This window comes from Motacilla alba, chromosome 12 (assembly GCF_015832195.1).
Source record: "Motacilla alba alba isolate MOTALB_02 chromosome 12, Motacilla_alba_V1.0_pri, whole genome shotgun sequence".
Classification (NCBI taxonomy): Eukaryota; Metazoa; Chordata; class Aves; order Passeriformes; family Motacillidae; genus Motacilla; species Motacilla alba.
The window spans coordinates 12833942-12853649 of record NC_052027.1 but is presented as its reverse complement, the minus strand read 5'-3'; the positions used below and the strand labels follow the sequence as shown (position 1 = coordinate 12853649).

The window sequence follows — 19708 nt, the reverse complement described above, 5'->3', positions numbered from 1 at the left end:
GAGGATTAAATGAATAGAGTGTCCTCAACTGAGCTGAACACAGGCCAACTCTGGCTCTTCACAACAAAGCCTTCCATCCACATATCTCTCAACTCATTTCCAAGACCCTCTAAGTCCTGCAGAGGCTTTTCTTTTTTTTTTAATCTACTTGATTCAATATACTATCTAATAAAAGGAAAAATATGCCGGAGAAATAAAACTATTATTTGATATCATAATGAAGAAACAATCGGTGGAGAAGTGAGGGGACAATTTAGCTGCAAGAAAACAACATTTTGTTCACACATTTGAAAAGTGTTTTTATGCAAAAAGCCAGAGGAGCACCATGACACAAAGGCACAAAGAAGTAGTCTGATGGAGTGTAGAGTCAGGACAACAGGAAACTTGAGCAATTTCTGTAAAGACCTTTAGGAGCAAGACCTCTTCCAAAAATTCCGAAGGAAATATCCATAGTCCCATAATGACAGTTGTCCCACAGAAACTTGTGACGTATTTTCAAGATTTCTGATAAACAATAAAGAACTGCTATTATAATTCATAACAGCAGGTTGGAAGGGAACCTGCAATCTGATGTGCAGTATCTACAGAGCAGAGCAACTTCTGTTAGTATTATTATAAAGATTACGCAAATAATCTCATCAAAGGCCCTAGAAAGTGCAGGGTACTCCTACTCAGGTAGCCTGTGAAGAGTTTCCCATATTCAAAACCTCAAAGCAAAAGTTCAGCTGAGAAAAAAGAAAAGAAAATTAAAAATGTACATTTCAAATAATTTCTTTCAGAATGAAACCTTTCCTTCATTTTGTTTCCTCAAAAAAGCAAATGTGGGAAAAGCATGAACAAAATTCTAATGTAAAGACGAACAGATTCCATTTTTTAACAGGAGAAAGAAACCTCTACATATTTTTGTGCACAAAACAAACTCAAATTGTTGAAATACCCGAGTATGACACCTAAACAATACTAAATTGTCATATAACATTTAAGCTACAAGACGCTGAGCATAAACTGACAATTCTACCTTGGTAAAAAACAAGTTTCCTTTTTTTTTTAAGTATTTTAGAGTCCGGTCAGGTTACCTCATGTAAACAAAGTTATTTAAAAACTTGTTCATCCTTGAATTGGAAATTACTATTCCTTAGCCAATATATCATAGCTGAAAGAAGAAAAAATGTCACCAGTTCACAACAGTGATAAGCAAAATGAATTGGCTGCAATGATTCCTGCAAATGAAACCACAATGCAATGACAGAGTTGAGCCTTTTCAGCATCATAAGAATGTTATTTTATTTTCCTGATCATCCATCCCCCTAACCTTCCTCTTCTTCTCTGCTATCTATCTGGAATTTATCTGTCTTGAAGCTGGATGACTGCATTCCAGACGAGATCTCAGAGAGTACACAAAAATATTCCCCAATTTCTGTAACAAATCTCTCTCCTGATACATTTTAGTATCAGATTTTCCACAGCCACATTTTATTGGTGACTAACAGCGATCCACTAACACAGTATTATTACCTTTACCTAAACTTTTATACTAAAAAGTTCTGGTTTTTTGTGCAGAGGGGCATAATCCTGCATTTTGTACTACCCTAGCTCATCCATTTTTCTCACTTCAGAATTCAGGATCATCACCAGGGTCTCCAATCTCAGGTGTGTGCCTCCAAATTCTGGCAAGCTGAGCAATGACAATATGAAATAAGCCTCATTACAGTATCAGGTCTTGAGATGTTTCAACAACATTTTTGCCAACCTTGTCTTTCCTCTCCCTGCTATCTCCACTGCTCCTCTGTTAGCCAATATTTCACCACTTCTACCACTCTTGGACTGAAGCATGTCCCACTTTAAACACCTGAATATGGTACAGCATGGAAAGCCCTCCTAAGATTCAGCTAAGTTAGGCATTATGTATATTTGTTGTTTAAAGATTAGTAGTCTTATCAAAAAAAGATACTGCTTTAGCCTAATTTTGCCAAATTCATAACCAAAATGGATGCACAGTGGTTCTCTAAAACTGAAAAGGTTTCTTTCTTCACCAGAGAAATAATCTTTCATAGCAAATCCAAAGGGGAATAATCAGAATATGTTTTCACTTTAAACATAAATGGATTTTTACTATCTGTTCAAGCTTGTTATCCTGTCTGGAAATGGGAGTGGTAAAATTCAGTTCTAAATCCTATGTTACCAATGAAGTGGCAAACTTTGGATTTTGTTCCAAAAATATCACCAGAATTCCTGCTTTTTCAATTGATTATGTTCAAAAGACTTCTGTTGAAAGTTTCTGGACTTGAGAGTGTGTCTTTAAAATACTTCTAGGATTGAATCTTCTAGGATTTCAACCCTTTCAATAAAGGTTATCCATAAGTATAAAGATATAAACAATGGTGGAAATTATTTTCCTAACGTGCTACAGAAAATATGGAAGAAAAATTCATTTTTAAAAGAATTACTATTTAATCATTCATAACACTTTTTTGTGTATATAGCAAATACATTTTGAGTTTATTATTTTTAGTCTATATATAAATAGTACCTATATGTATACATATATATTCATGTATATGCATATTCATGCATAAACAAATATTACTCCTAAAAATATCAGAGTATAAATAATTTAACACAGAAGGAGAGGTTACATGAAATCAGATTTACTAGTCATAGGAATGAAACCTGAGTATGAAAATTCATTCCCCAATCTCTGACAGCTGACATTAACATGGAGCCTTATAAATCTGCCCTTTAAAAAAATTCTAAAAGTAAATAAATAAATAAAGTACTATTCCTCATCTGTTTTTCTTTTCCTGGAAAGCATTCTGAAAGTAATCTTTTTCCCAGACATGGATAATTCGGCACATGGGTGAAATTCTGCTCCTTTTTTCAATCTCCTCAAAAGATTGAGAAAACAAAGATACATTTCAAGAAACAGGACAATGCCAGGACACAAAAGGAATCTTAATGTAAAGTTTAGCATATGTTAACTACATAGGATCCTGCACTATGCAAAGTTAATTGTATTTATCAACATATAAGAGACCATCTCTCAAGTGGAAGCAAAGCAAAAAAACAAAAACAACCCCCCAGAAAACCCTCACCTTTCAAACCAGTAAGCTATAAAAGACATGTGAAAGAAGTCCTAAGACTTCTTTCTGCAGCTGCCAAGCTGTCTTAAAGAATTTAGTTTCCAAGTACCCCTTTAGTAAGAATGTTTTCTAAGAAGTGAAGAGCAGCTGGCTGGCAAATAACAGCACCTATGTAAAATTTAATGACTTTGTTAAATTTACATCTGCCTTAACATTGCATTACAAAAGCATATCTTTGAATACATAGGTGTATTAGCCTCTTGGGGGGGATTTCTACTTCTATAAAAAACAGGGGAGTTTATGCCTATCATTCCTGAAAATTAAATTCAGGACAGCAAAGCCAGCCTTTGTTCTTCCTGCATGTGTTATACCCCCAGTAATACCTCACCAGGCTGGCTGTAAACTTGTGCAGATGCAATTAAGTGCCTCTGTAACTGAAACTTTCTAAACCTTTGTATTATTTATGCAAGAAGAAATACAACCTTCTACCCTCATTCATCTCTGTACTGGACTGCAAGACCTAGCAGAGGACTGAAAAAATTATTTAGTGAATTATATATAGATGGGATTTTGAATGACAACCAAATATGAAATTGATAGCACAGAGATAAAATAAAGCAGTCTCCACACTTTCTTATGATTTCTTTACATATACATACAAATTTCTAAATTTTATACACAGATATGTATGAATATTTAATTTCTTCAGCCACTGAAATTATACCTTTAAGTATGCTCTTAACTGGATAGTTTTCCATTTTCTACATCTTAATTCCAAGAACCTGTCTAAAGATTTAAATTGGCATCATTATCCTAGGAATATGTAAGACTAAATGAATCTAGGAATAATAAAATGCTTTGACCTTTGCCTCCTGTACCAAAAACATTTTAAAGTGTACAAAAGATTGACTTCAGGTAATTCCACTCTTTAACATAATCTACTATTTTACATATGAATAAGGGCTCTTTTTCAGCACAACTGCTGGTTGCAATTAATAATAGTAAATTATGCAAGTTCTATATATTCATATTTCTCCTCTGAGTTAAACAACATTAAGCATGCAAGGAACACAAAGATGCACTTAATGAGCCTAGAGGTCGCATGCTATAAAAATCATTAAGCCACTGAAAAACAGGAAACTTTGAAACAAAGGCACGATCGTGAGTTTGCAGGTACAGTTCTACGAAAAGGAAAATGTACCTCATGTATCAAAACTCACTGTACAGAATACAGCCTTTAAATAACAGCAGCAACCTCATCCTGGTCAAGTTTTCAACACTGGGTTGCAACCCTCAACACTGGTCTAAAACTTTCCTGTCTTATTTGGAAAGAAATTTTTTCAGGATTTCTCTCAAGCATGATACTGCCTGAGAGAGCAAGTCAGACAATTGTACCTCACACAAAATTTCCAGTCTTTCTCTTTTAGCTTTTAATGGCAGGTGCCTGATTATGACACTACAACAAATATCTTTGAAGTGCTTAACTTACTAGCACAGTAAAAAGAAAAAAAAATCCTAACTACGCATTTCATAAAGCAGCATATTTTCCTTAATTAATTTTCTCAACATTTACAATATATTTACTAATTCTCTGTAACTGGATATATTCTGGATCTATTCTCAGAGAATCTGTGTAGAATAAACATTTGAAACATCTTAAAGACTAACTACAACCATCTTTCTGCTACACTGCAAGGCAAATGATTTTTGGATGTTTTGCATTTTTATGCTAAATAGTGCAGCTGCAATTGATAAAAACCAATCAAGCTAATTTAAGTCAATCATGTCCAGGAGGTTCTCATCACTTGTGTAAAAATGCTCTCACACTCACTCAAAGACTTTACCACAGCATGTACCTCCCCCACACTCAAATTTTGATACCTTAAAATCCCCTCTGCATCTTATGCAACAAAGAAAGAAAATATAATTCTTATGGAATAAACATATTTATAGTTTTACACTACAAATTAAACTTCTATGTTCCATTTGAATAGACACTTAGATTGTTAGTATCACTTGAGCACAAACATGACTCATCCCACTGCAGCACCACTGTACCTTTAGTGCACATCAAGGCACCAAGGCAAAGTAAACTTCTAGCACTGAGAATGCACAACTGTTAGCCTCTAATACATAATCTGGATCACATTACTGAGATCATGTGTTTTGAATTTATTTTTTGATTTATCAATATGGCACATCACAGCTGCCATCCTGAGTTCTCTCTCAGCTGCTGCATATGACATTTTAAATGATGATAGTTTATATTTTTAAATTTTGCACTATTGCCATTACATTTTAAACCTATGAAACTATAACAACCATGCAAGAACTCTTTCCTAGATGGGCAAAATCCAACATTACAGATCTGAAATCTGTGTTTGATTCTTACCCATTTGGCAAACCCCCACGTGCAAGTGACTGCAGACACTTTTCAGCCAGCTCAAAAATAATGAAATAAATAAAAAGAGGCCCTGAACTGCAAAGTATGCCATGTCCTTATTCCTGTTCCATTTGAGATGATTATGGGTTTCAGGGCAGTAACTGGAGATGGAAGCAGAGAATCACATCAGCCTGCCCTGGATCTCTTTCTCCTCCAGGAAGAGGTGACATCAGGTGACAGCAGGTGCTATCAGATTGACATAAACTGCTGCCACAGCTTCTTTGCATATTCTTTTTGAGAAGCTGCTCACCAAAATCATTTGCTCACTGTTCCAACAGAAGCAACCAAGAAAAATACAACATCAAGAAAATTCATCTACAGTAATCTTGCAACTGACCAAGACATAGCTTGAAAAATATACCCTCATCTTCAAGTCATAAAAACTATATCTATCTTTGTGGAGAAAGATCATTTCCCAATTATATTTGTCCTACAGCTGTCACAAGGATTTTTGCTGGGTAGAAAAGGCTCTTTTTTATTGACAGACTACTATGTTGGGGTTTTTTTAATACACTGAACTGTTAAATACCACATCAAATATTAAGATAAGCTTTTCATCAAACTGTTTATCTTAGAACAATAAGTGGATAATAGTTCTTGGACTTATGTATGACTAATAATAACTATAGGAATTAATAACACGATTCCACTCCAAACTCATGTTCTAGAAATGCTTCTTTTGGTTGTGCATCGGAACACAAAATGCTTCACAACAGCAGCTAAGCCAGCAGGAAACAAAGCCAGCTAACTGAACAGGCAGCACATGCCTTGGGGATGTGCAGCCAGTCTCTGGAACACACTCAGAGCTCAGCTTAGACTTGGTGCATCTCCAGCTGAAGGCCCCACCCGGATGGTTGGGAACCAACACACAGAATGTACCTGCAGAGGCTGAGCAGTCTGTGCTCCCTGACAAAAAAGCCACAGCAAGATCTCAGTGCTGTCTTCAATTATTACTGAGTGGAAGGGCAAGAGAAGGCAGGGCCAGACTCTTCTCAAGGGAGCACTAGGCAGGGATGAGACAAGCAGAACATGGAAATTCCACCTTGACATAGGGAAAACATATTTTTGGTTTGGTTTTTGTTTTGTTTGGTTTTTTTACCACAAGCTTGGTCAACTACTGAAACAGGTGTCTAAACAGGTTATGGAAAATCCATCCCTGAGGTAACCAAAATTTGGCTGGATGCCATCCTGAGCAACCTGCAGTAACTAAAACCTACTTAGATCAGAAACTTGGGCTAGACAACCCCTAACCAGGCCTGACATCACCCTGTGAAGCACCCAGAGCCCAATCCTCCCTGAGGATTTCCCCATAGCCACACAGCAACGGGGTGGATTGAGTATGAAATGCACATTGAAGAGAGAGTTAGAAGGTCCCAGAATTCCAGCTATCCTGTAATTTTGTTCATAAGGTAAGTGGTGAGAATTTATTGTGTATCTGAGCTTTTACCATCCTTTACACAATGAAGTTGAACAAAGATGATCTCTCAAGACTTCTACTTGCCTAAAACCATTAGAACCACTACAGAAAGGATTACTGAAAAAGAGAGCTTGCCAGTAACTGCAAAAGATGAATTCCGTAATAAAAAAATGCTTAAGAATCATTCAATTATGAATAATTGGATAAACACAGGGAAACAGATTTCAAATCAAACTATCAGCAACCCATCAAAAATACAGTTTTTCTTGGGGAGAATTTACCCAGAAATTCATAAATCCACGCCAGTTACTACAAATCACCTTCTTGTCTGTCATGTATCTGGAAATGGCTTCCAGGATTATTCGTTTTTTAGTATGACCTTTCCAGGGACCAATGTATACAATGTGACCAATGCAGTTCCCTGCATCCTCCTTCTTGCCTATTGTAGGACATTGGCTTTCTCCCAGTTCTCAGAAATAATCTCTCCCAATTCCCACCCCCTTCCAGGGGTAACTGACACAATGCCATCAGCCCTTGGAGGTGCATTCCAGCAAGGCCAAGGGATTTGAATGTGTCTGGTTTCTTTAAATATCCCCTGAGCTGATCCTTCTCCATCAAGGATAAGTTTACCCGGCACTGGAGTTCTGTAGTGATTTCAGAGCCCAGGGCTGGCTGAAGGTTGGTCTTTCCAGTAGTGATCAAAGTGAACAAAGCACTCAGTACCTGGACTGTCTCCATCTCCTTTAGGATCAGATCTCCCCTCCCATTCAGCAGTGACCCCATATTTTCCTTAGTCTTCTGCTATTGCTGTGCCTGTAGAAACCTTTCTTGTCCTTTCTATCTCTTGTTACATTCAAGTCCAGATGGGCTTTGTCTTTCTAAACCCTAAACCTGATTCTCAGAGAGGGTCTCTTTCTTCCAGACACTTGTGGCTGCTCCCACCCCTCTGTGTCACTCATTTTCATTTACCTTCATAATTAGAGAAGTACAAAAGCTGATTTTGATTACACAAAATTGATCATTTATTAAAATGCATGGTAGCAAAAGATTCTCCTCTATTTTTAACAATTCCTGAAAGCATTCTTTGTCCAGGAAAAGCATACATCATTTAAACTTATCCTCTCACTAGGTATGTGACAGCATGCTTCAAACTTTGTGACACAAGATGACACAGAGTGGAGCCTGCTGCCAGACTGCTGGCACACAGAGTCACCCTGGAAGAGAAAAAGGTAACAGAGGCCACTGGCACCTCAGTGCAGAGAGGCCTGGACTCGTGCTGGGCTCAGAAGCCAACTCAGCTGCAGGGCTGGGCACAGCCACGAGCCACCAACGCACACGAGTCTAGGTCAAGTCTGGCAAAGATTTCCTGCCTGATTGAAAATGAGTTTATTTGGTCCAATGGCACTTTTCCTAGGAATGGAAGGCAGGTTTACTACACATGTGCCTGTCTTTATTTGTGGCCTGACACTTGGCTGGATAAACTTCATTATGTTTTTGGTTATGCTTAAGAAAAGTACTGTCAATTGTTTCCAGTCTGTTGCAAACATAAACCTCCAAGCTGTATTAAATATGTACTATTGTATTTACCACAATGTTATGAAATCATGCATAAAATCCTAAAATGGGATAAAATAAAGGGAACGTGTCTGCCCCTCCTCCCCTTCCCCCCAACTTCTGGCAACATTTCAAAATAAACAAGGAACCAAACGAATGCTTCTACTGAAAGGTCAACCAGCACCTGAGTCAAGGGAAGATAAAACTGGCCTAAAACAAAAATAAACATATTATTTAGTAAGAGGAAACCAATTTTCTCTTATATCACATATGCAGAAAGATTAAACAGCTCCAAAGGGCAATATCTTAGTTATAACCTGTGCCTATTAAGCAAGAAAATTGAATTCTTTCATATGAAAGAGTGAAATGAAATTTAAACTTGACTAAAAAATTAAATCAATAGTAAAAGAAAAGATTACTTTATTGTAACTCAAATTATGTGAAACCGACTAGGTATTGAGGAGAATTAAGATTCCCATCTTTTATTCTCATACATTCTCATCTCATGAACCTTATTGCTCCTGACATAAAGCAGAGAAATTTAGCTATTCAAAGACAGAAAAGAATGTGGAACCATGACACAAAAATGCATGTTCTGTTTGAAATTCAGTGTAGCAAGGAGTCCATTAACAACTGTGCACTATGTTATAGTTCAGAGTTTCAAAACATGCAAAAGATCAGTGAAGTGCACTCTGGAGCTCAAATATACCTGAGCACACCTTTCTCTACAGTTTCCTGCCTTGCCCAGTAAGGACTCTGCTTATTTTTACATGATTTTGCTATTTATCCAAATTTAAAGGTGAAAGATGAGCCTCCAGTAAGAATCCTTCCAGCAGTAATCCATCTTCCATGCAAGCCCCTGACCAAAGAATTACTTCTGTTACACTGGATATGGCACACAGGCACCATGAACACTTCTTGTAGAGAGCAAAGAAAAAAGGAATCTTAGCAATTCCTGTCACTGTTGGTAGTAATTGCTACTAAAACTTTTCTTATTTTATTATTTCTCCTAAGTTTTAAGGCAAAATTTGTGTCCTCCATGCAGAGTATTTCAATTACAATGTTCCTCCAAATTTACGACTGAAAAACACTAAATATTTTGGAATAGAAAGTCACTTTCTCTGGTCTTGCTACAAAAATGTTTCAATCTCAACCACAAAGAGTACCTATATTTGGAAAACAGAAAAATATTATTTATGCAAAAGATTAGGAATCTATAGAAATAGGCAGATATAATAGATACTGATTTTAATTTCAATTAGGAATTATAGGAAAACTGTACAGTATTTATAAATACTATAATCTTTTCCAGAATCCAAATTAGTGCTGTTCCAACAACGTTCAGAACAATGAGTAAGTGATACAGCATAAAAGTAATTAACGAATGGAAAGTATTTAAATTATTTTCTTGGAACTTCAACAGTTTAAACAGTTGAAAGGGGAAAACAAGCATGCAGTGAATGTGAGCCTGAGCTGTTTTTATTTACACACTCCTCAGTCTTTCCCATCCTGTACTGATCTTGTGCCTGATCTCACAGCACAGGGCAGCTGGAAGAAAGCAGTCTTTACAGATAAGAAACAGCTGTTATGCTTGTTTGACCTGAGGAAGAATTTGAAAAACAAAAGTAAAAGGACATGAGAATGAAATGAGTCCTCTTAAAAGCAGCACTTGCAGAATTGTTCCAGCCTATTTCCAGCCAGCCCTGCTAACAGCATCTGACATGCACCTTGCTTGTATCAAACTTACTTCCACTGAAAGGCAGAAGAAAAAGGGGATTGAGCAAAGGCAATAGTGTTTCACAAGCCCTTTATGAATATTTACAAAATCAACCTTTTCTAAAGGAAAATTATTACTGAATGGGGGGGAGGAGGGACCAACAGCACACATTAAAAAATGTCAGAATTAAAATTTGCCTCTACAAATACAGACTGACTTCTTATGTTAAAACAGGCAGCCAGATGAACACTACAATAACACAAATCAAAGCATCCTTATCCATTTTATTCCATCTTCTGATCTACCTCTCAATCCAACTTGACACAAGTACCAACATTTTCAAAACTCTAAATACTTGACCTGTAAACCGCAGATTTTATCTTGCTAGGTCTAAGTTTTACAATACTTAGACACATTTCTAACACAAATTGTAGCAGAACTCTACTGATTCAGACAATGTTTAAGCAGCTCTATACATGAGCACAGATGTTCCTGTCCCAGAGCTCTTACGTAACAGCATTTTCTACAACCCCCTTCACAATTTCATGCTCTTTTTTCACTAATTTCCTACTGATTTAGTAGAATGTCTCTTTTCTTCTTTAGATTTATTCTTAATACTTGACAAAAATGTCTTCTTGTTTTCCTTCTTTTCTAACTTACTTCTTCAAATATACCAGAAATACTTGTTTGCATTTTTAAACCAATTTTTCCACTTTTGTGAACTTTCATTTTTGCTAGCTTACACAATTTCTTCTGTAAAACTAAAAACATTTACAGTTATTGAGAACAAGAACTTCAAAAACAGAGACAGATCTGTGGCAAAGAGTTTACAGGGGAAATTAATCAGGATGCATTTGCAGTCTTCAACCAACTACAGCTGGTAGGATGAACACAGGTAGGAAAAGTATGTTCATAAAAGAGCAAGAAAACCCCCATATATCATGTCTGTAATGACATCAGCAAACTTTGGTACTGTCATCACTTTTTACATCACACGATTCCTTCTCAAAAATACAGAAATTAATATTGAAAAATCACAGGAGTAAGAATCTTCTGTGTGACAGAGAGCACATTCAAGGGAGAAGCACAGAGGAAGAAACTCAAAGCTTTTCTTCCTTATATTTCACACAACAGATAATAACTAAAGGCAATTAAACAAATTCAAGTTGTCTAATGTCACTTAACGCTACTATTTCTTTTACAGACATCCCTGTATTACAAATTACTGAATAGAAATAATTTAATGTCAGCAAGGAGAAAGTGGGTAGTTCCTGTAGGAAAGGCAAAAGTGAAGGATTTGTTTGAAGAGCTAAGTTACGATGCCATATTTAAAAAAAATCACAGGAAAGAATCAAAGAAATAAAGATCTGTGGCACAGTTATCTAACTGAAAAGTTTACTAACACCATTAACCACTTCCATGATTTCAGATATAAAAAGGACACTTTTCAAAGGGGGCAGATGATTTCATATCTTTGTTACAAGCACTTTTTCTTAGTCAAGTCCAGCCTATGTTAATTAGCACGCTGCATTTGAGAGCATTTTGTGTTTTAATTTAATTCAATTCAGAGCCACCTCAATAACTACATATCTTTAACAATTTTTGCTCCAAGGACATTAATATCCTGTTTAACAAGGTGCTATCGCATGCAGTAGTCGTTTAGCCCAGTTCCCCTTGAAGTGCCAGGCCACTGTCTCCATGACTCTGTGTGCACAACTGCAATTCTTCCCTGCAACAACTTGAAACCAAGATGATTGTTCCCTCATCTGTGCCAGCCTCAAGGACTTTCATTTACCAAAGCCTTAACTGTCATGACTTAGCATGGCAGAGTTGAGAAGTACCAAACCTACTTCAGAAAGACAGCTTTTGCCACAATGGTGTTAACCTTTGCTTGTCTAAATGAATAGTGCATTTCCGTCTGGGTTTCTATTTCATCCAATTCATGAAATGAAAAAGCAACTTAGATTTTAACAGAAAAGAAAAAATGGAAGTCACAAAACTGGAATTCCATTAAGTTTATCACATCAGCTAGTTGAAAACATACCAAGTAATGACTGAAATAAACTATTCAGGAGAAAATGCAGCTGCTGTTTCTTTTGCAGGGAATAATTTGTAAATACTTTTTACCTACAACAGTGACAAATCTTTCAAAAATTTTCACAGACTGCATTACTTGATTTTAAGTATGTAAAGTACTAGAAAAATGTAAAATATTATGTAATTATGTCATATTATCACTAGGGACATGAAGTGTAAAAGTTTTGTTTGCCTGAGCTGATCTTATTTGAACACTTCTCTAAATATTAGCAGGTTACTTCCGAAACCACTAATCTTTCAGAAGCTCAGGTCCTTATACTTTTGTTGTCCACTGTGATACCAAGAACTAGAAACTTCTTTCCTTCTAAAAGTTAAACAAGGGGAAAAAGAAGAAAACAAACAACCCACATCACATACACAGAAAGGAAAATATTATTCAGAATCCTACCAAGAAAATAATCAAAAAGCCATATGAGGTCTACTGTCAGTATAAGCATCCCTTAAGATTTCTGGATGACCACAGCTGCAGAAGCTTTTTCATTCCAAATGGACCATATTCCTATTTTAAACTCTGCTTCTGTTGTAAGCATGTTTGGTTTTTTTCCTCAGCAGAGACAGAAGAAGGCTGAGAATCCTTCTTTGCACCTTCTACACTTTGAGTGTTTGGGTTAAGAGCAATTGCGAGTTAAGGACTGTTACCTGTGTTAGGAAGAGGACATTCTGAAAAAGGAAATCACAAATTTAAGAAGAATAAGTGGCCCTAGCCTTTTCTCCCAGTCGTCTCTTAAGCAGAAAACCCAAATATTATGCAAAACGACTTCAATAACTTTCCCGTGCACTTCATCACTACAACAGTAAGCGCAAATCATTAACTGTTTCAGATCAGTGTTACATCTACTGGTTAGTGTTACATCTACTGGTTACTCTGCTAACTACAACATTTTTGTGTTCCCCTTTGCATCTACCTGGTGAAATTTCAATGCTGTTTTGAAGTGTATTTTTCTTTGCATTTCTTATATATGGTGCCAGTACACCAGGATCATAACTAGGCCCCTTTAGATCAATCACAATTTAAGCAATAGTTAGGGTATACAAAGAATTATTTTTGAAGCAATCCTACCCAAATTCCTCTTCAAATATCTCCAGTCAGAGCAAAGCATTTAAATTAGTAGCTAACAGTACTAATATTTTTCTAATCAATTCCATCCACTAGTGACTTATCTTATCAGAGTAAATTTTGCTCGCTTATAAAAGCCCATTAAAGCTGTCTAACTGAATATTGTTTTCAATGGCAACAAGGTAATTTTCTATAAAACTAAGAACTGGGGTGGAGGGAACTACACTCTAATTTTCTCTTTAATTCAATAAAATAGATGAAAATGAGAAGTGTTTTGACAGCAAGATAAATCTAACATTCATCAAACTATTTGTGCCAAATGAGTTGCATGAAGTTTTTACACACCAAATATACAGTCCATTCTTTCTACTTTCCCATTTTCACTTTAACTTTGTTTTCCTGCCTCTGGGCACTACTTTCTACAGGCCCTGCAAATGGAACTCTCAACTCTTTCAGCCACCTTGCTCACAGAAAATTCTGTTTCCTTTTCTTCGAAATGGGAATAATGGTGTCCCCATAAGAAAGAAAGAAAGAAAGAATATTCAAAGCAATAATGAAGAATGGATTCAGTCAAGGGGGATGTGGCTGTGTGTATAAGATGTATCAGGTTTTTGAGAGAGCTTCATTTGTCATACCATAAAGTCACTGGAATGAGTCTTAGGAGGTCACAAATGCACAAGTCCAGCTCAAAGCACAGAGATTGGAAATCGGACCAGGCCATTGGATGTGCCTCTGAACAGTCTTGAAACCAGAATCCAATAGGCAGATAGTCACCAAAAGAAAAAACAACAAATGAAAACTCTCCCACATTTGCTTCACAGTTTACTTCTGTTTCGATATAGCATTTTGCTAACCCATGTGTTCTTTCAGCTTAACTCTGAATTTAGTGCTCTGCCTCTCTCCTCTCTGAGCAGTCTCAGGGCGTACAAAATGTGAATGCTGCACAGAAACTGAAATGTCTGGCACATTCCACCTGAGACAAAGCTGCACTTGAAATGTGGAACCCTTTGTCAAGAGAGCAGTGAACAGCTGCAGAGTGACAGAGAGCAAATGGTAGCCTGGTGTCCAGAACAGTGCTTTGTGCCACGGGTGATCCTCCCTTCGCACGCACAGCACATCCAGCAGAACAATGCCCTGGCAGCACAGCAAAGAGACCACACTGAAAGATCTGGCCCAGCCTGATTTGAAATGAGAAAAATCACAAAACAATAGAAAAACACAATTTCAAAGTAAAACTCTAACTGAGAAAAACAAAAATGTGAGAGTGAAATAACCGTGGTTATACCATTATTGTTGTAAAATTAAAAGCAGATTTACATTTCAAGAAATATCAAATATCAACATTGTAATAGAAAGAAAAATAAAGCTTTTTTTAGTCTTATTCCAAGTATTTTGTGCTGTCTGCTTTTATTTGCTCTTTATGCAAACTAAGAACTGCCAAGAAGTCAATCATTTCACAACTCTTCTTTATAAACAGATTTGTTTAAACAAAAAAGCAGATTGCAATAAATAACTACTATAATCACCCTTCCTCTCCATTTTTATTAGGTTTTCTATATTAATATGTGTATGCTGAACACATCAGTTATTCAGTTACAGTACAGACTTTACCTGTTTTTCTAATCCATTTCCTCCATTGACAGGACTATGCTCACAATTTACAAAACTTCTTTGTAGACATTTACTTATTTCACAGTTCATTAACCTTCAAACAGCACACCTGCCAGTTTGCAGGTGTGTTATCTAAAGCAATGATACACTAAGTGCTAAAGTATGTTCGTGTCAGAAATGCTTATGAAACGAATGTTTTTCTGCACTGAGCTACCCAGCTGAGTTGAATTTATTTGCATCTATTTATAATAAGTTTTTTTCCTGATAGTAAGTACAGTAGTTAAGCGCCAGTCACTGCAAATATGCACCAAAAAAAATTGAACCCTACTGTCTACCACTTCTTGAAGTATACAAATGGCAATTTAATCTTTATAAATAATTGAAAAGGATCATTCACTCTGTAACTTCTTTCCTTCTGCAGTAACACTACAAGGCTTCATTTAAAAATTAACATCTTTTAACAGCTTTTTCACACAGCAGGGAAAACCTCATCAAGTGTCATATTCTTCCTTTTAACAGTTCTCTGTGGAGCACAGTCACATTTTCAGCTTTCTGTGGCTGGACTAGCCTTACATTGGCTCATTTTCATCTGACCTCAGGGTTTTCACATCATTAATAAAGAGATAATCAAAACAAAGGGTATATACATTAGGGTAGGAAAATTTTGCATAGTTTGGCACTATTATCATATATGACCTTAAAAAATGGAACAAAATGAAATGCACGTAGCAGAGGTGGTGAACCTTCTAAGGACTGCTTCCAAACATTTTTCCTACTGGCAGCAAACCATTTTCAGACCTCCCAACACTGGCCACCATGATAGTTATTGCTGTATGAGTTTATTTCTTTTTGTTTCAGCTGTCAAAAAAAACTTCAAGTGATAGCTTTTTAAGTCAACTAAACATATTGAAATCAAAACAAAACACTGACATCACTGGGACAACAGAAACACCACTCAAAAAGAACAGTGTGTTTAGAATCTAGGCTTGTTTACCAATGGTTTTAACTTCTTTCACAAAGTGCCATTGCACCTGAAACCTAATCAAAAACACATCAAAAAAATTCAAGTGCCCTCTTATTTCTGATGATCTGGTATAACACATGTCAAGCAACTAAATCTGCTAGTCATGCCTCAATAGTAGTAAGTATTCTTCAGGATGAAGATCATCATAACTCTGCTTACACTTTATTTCTCACTGTTAAAACCAACTGTGCAAGCTAGAGCTCAAACTTAAACTAAACTTTTAAAGCAGTAATATTTTTCTGAGCTAATTTTGCTAAGACATCATTAAAATTCCAAACATGACATTATACCCCAAAAAAATCCATTCTACTGAATAACAAACACTGGTAGAATTTGCCAACAAATAGAGAGAAACCAATGAACTTCCAGGGATACATGAACGAAAAAAACCTGTTACAGCAACATGTTACTTCTAAGCTTCATGCCCTAACAGACCTGGCTTGTAAGAACCATGTGGGTAGGTGGAGGGCTGGCTATCAAGTGGAATCAGAACACTCCAGCAGAACCAGCACTGCATCCCAGGGGTTAATACTGCATCCAGTCCTGTTCCATGTCTTCATTCATGATCTGGGCAATGGGGTAGGGTGCAGCCTTAGCAAGTGTGCTGGTGGAAAAAACATGGAAAGGGCAACTGACACACCAGAGGGTCATACTGCTGTTCAGAGGGATTTTGACAAGCTGGAGAAATGTGCTGACATGAACCTCATGGAGTTCAGGGAAAGGAAAGTCCTGAACCAGGAGAGAAACAATGCCAAGCACCCGCACGTGCTGGAGCTCACTCAGCCGGAAAGCAGCTTTGCAGAAAAGGACCTCGGGGTCCCGGTGGTCACCATGGTGAACACCAGCAATGTGGCCCTGCAAGGACACACTAACAGCATCCTGGCCTCATTAGGGGTTTAGGGAAGTGATCCTTCTCCTCTATCAGTCACTGCTCAGGCCACACCTGAGATACCATGTCCAGCTCTGGGCATACTGAAGACAGCCCAGTGAAAGGCCATAAAGAAACTAAAGGATTAATTAAGGGCTTTAGTAAAGCATTGGAGCATCTCTCATATCACAAAAGCCTGAGAGAGTTGAGCTGTTTAGCCTAGAAAAGTGAATGGAGCATCTTACCTCTGTGTATAAAAATCAGAAGGAAGGCTGTAAAGATGGAGCCAGACTCTTCAATGGTGACCAGTGAGAGGACAAGATGCAATGGGCACAAAATGAAACCCAGGGGTTTCCCTCTGAACATTGGAAACACTCACACTGTCCCATGTGGCCCAAAGAGGCTGTAGAGTCTCATGCCTTGAGATATTCAAGAGACATCTGGATATGGTCCTGGACAGCTGGCTCTAGGTGGCCCTGCTTGAGCAGGGGTGTTGAACCAGATGAGCTCCAGAGCTCCCTTCCCTTCAACCATGACACGACTCTGTGACTCACATCCCGTTGCATCATATACAGCTGCTTCAGCAAAACCTTAAGATAACCTGCAGAGTACCATTAAGCTAAATAATAATAAAAGGCATCTTATGAAATAACTGAGAGCCTGTGGAGGGTTTTTTTATTACAGGATTTACTATGCTAATTTAATTACAACAAGGTGATTACAAAGTAATCCTATTTAGGCAGGAAGTTGACACTGCAACTCTGAACACCTTACTCAGCACAGGATTAGAACTGCCTTTTGGTGGTTACTTTCACCTCCAGAAAGAAGCACTTCAAGGCAAGTTATGAATATGCTTAAGGACACAAGATTGTACAAAAACTTCTATTTGCTCTACAAATAGACAGTGTAGACACACAGGAAGAAAGGTACGTGGCTTAACGCAGGCCAAAATGTTATCAGCTTTCCTCATCTGGGAATGACCAACAACAATAGTTTGTACAGTACAAAATTTCTTCCTAATGATTTCCACCTGCTGGAGGGCTGCCATTTGCCTTGCATCTCCCTGCAGCTGCTTTCCCATCTGCTGCTGGAAGCAATTGCCCTCCCTTTAGATAAGACCTGAGGACTGGAGATGGATGATACAGTTGCTCCAAGCAACCAAAAATCTTTTCCCAGTTCCCAGAGAACCAGACCTGCTGTGTCTAGAAGAACTGCTGGAATGCTACCACAGCACAGTCTAGGCCTGATCATGTGAAAGGTTCAAGCTCAACAGCCTTATGCAGAAACTGAGAAGAGGCATTAGATTCCTGTCAGAAGCCAATTGTTTCTCCACCAGGATTGCAGAATCCCAGCAGCCCCTCATCAAGAACACTTTAAATGGTTCTTTGTACTGCCCATCAGCCATCCAGGTTGTAACACACTGAATACAAACCAGTGTGATAAGGGATTAGGAAGTCAAATCAGTGGAGAACCAATGGAATTCATCACCATCATCAGCAGTACAACAGGTCATACAAGCCTTGCAAAACAGATTTGCACAGCCCAGGATTTAAAATACACAATCTTTCCTACTCAAATGCTAGATTTGGAGGATCCAAAATTGCAGGAGTTTTTATCCTTGTTCTGATTACTTTGTATTATATACATATGATGGTTGGCCCATTAAACACAAGCTGGAAATGCCCAATTTCATCTGCAAAAAGGGATGGATAATCAGCATCTTAGAAATATTTACTTCCTGTTTCCACAAGAAGGATGAGTTTCAGCCATTTTTTTTCCTAGAGTTTTGCTAGCCAGACATTTGAAACATTCTATAAGATTCCTGTATACCTTAAATAATTTACTTCTCTGAATAGAAACTATTTGCTCTGTATGACTAAAATCCACAGGTATTTGTTTCCTGAAAGAAGAAAACACATGAAAAATAAATCCAAGAAGTTTTAATAGCAATCAATCTAATCAGTACTGTGTGCTCCAAGATTATGAATTTTTTTAAAACACTGGGAAAATAGTTAATGGACATTTTAAACACTGGATTTACATATTCCCTTAAATGTGACAAGCATCTCAAATGGGTATTCCACTACTCATATTTTTATGGTCTCATTTTGTAGATACATAAATAGTTAATACACTGGTCTGTTTTAAAGAATGAAATTACTCATATTTTAAAATAAATGTTGACTGCACTTGAAAAAAATAACCAGAGATTAATAATATGCAGCTTTTAACAGATCCCTTAAAAATACATCAGCAGCTTCATCCTTCATCCTTCAGAAATACACAGAAGTAAGGGAGCAACAACCAGAGCAACCAAAAGAGAAATTCAGTCACCTAACAAATGAGGAATCAGGTCATGATATCACAACAATCAAGTCATTAAGGTCCACGTCTCCCCACTGAGAATTAGACACAAACATTTTCTTAAAAGGTAATCATAAGCATTTTTAAAAAATTCTAGAATGAGAGCTGGTGTACTACCAAAATTATATATACACCAAATACATTGGCATTTAAATTGTTTTAGATTATTCATAATTCTTTATCAACTTTCCTGCCACACAGACTTGAATCAAACACCCCAAAATCTTGATACTGGCCATGAACTCAATACTTCTATTGCATTTCATGATTAGGAAATACAATACCTCTGTCTGAAGTATGGCAGCTCTCTGTTCTTTGGCAGTAAGGGACTCTTTAAGCACTTCAATGTGTTGCTTGCAATCTGAATTCTGATTGCTAAGGGTTTCAAGCTTAGTTTGTAAGGCAAGAAGTTCTGATTCTTTCTTTGAGAGTTCTTGTTTCAGTTGATCAATCTGCAGCGGGGGGAAAAAAGTTAG

At 37.1% G+C, this 19708-nt stretch overlaps 1 protein-coding gene across 18 annotated transcripts in view; it reads right to left on the bottom strand.

Annotated features, from left to right (window-relative positions):
* The window catches only part of ERC2 (ELKS/RAB6-interacting/CAST family member 2), a 418139-nt gene that overhangs the window by 301001 nt on the left and 97430 nt on the right, over positions 1 to 19708 (bottom strand). For all 18 annotated transcript variants that reach the window (XR_005258403.1, XR_005258404.1, XR_005258405.1 and 15 more), the window contains one exon: positions 19517 to 19684. Coding sequence is in view for 2 of the 18 variants with exons in the window: in XM_038149364.1 (XP_038005292.1) it covers positions 19517 to 19684 (168 nt within the window). In the remaining 16 variants the exon portion in view is untranslated. The remainder of the gene's footprint in view (positions 1 to 19516; positions 19685 to 19708) is intronic.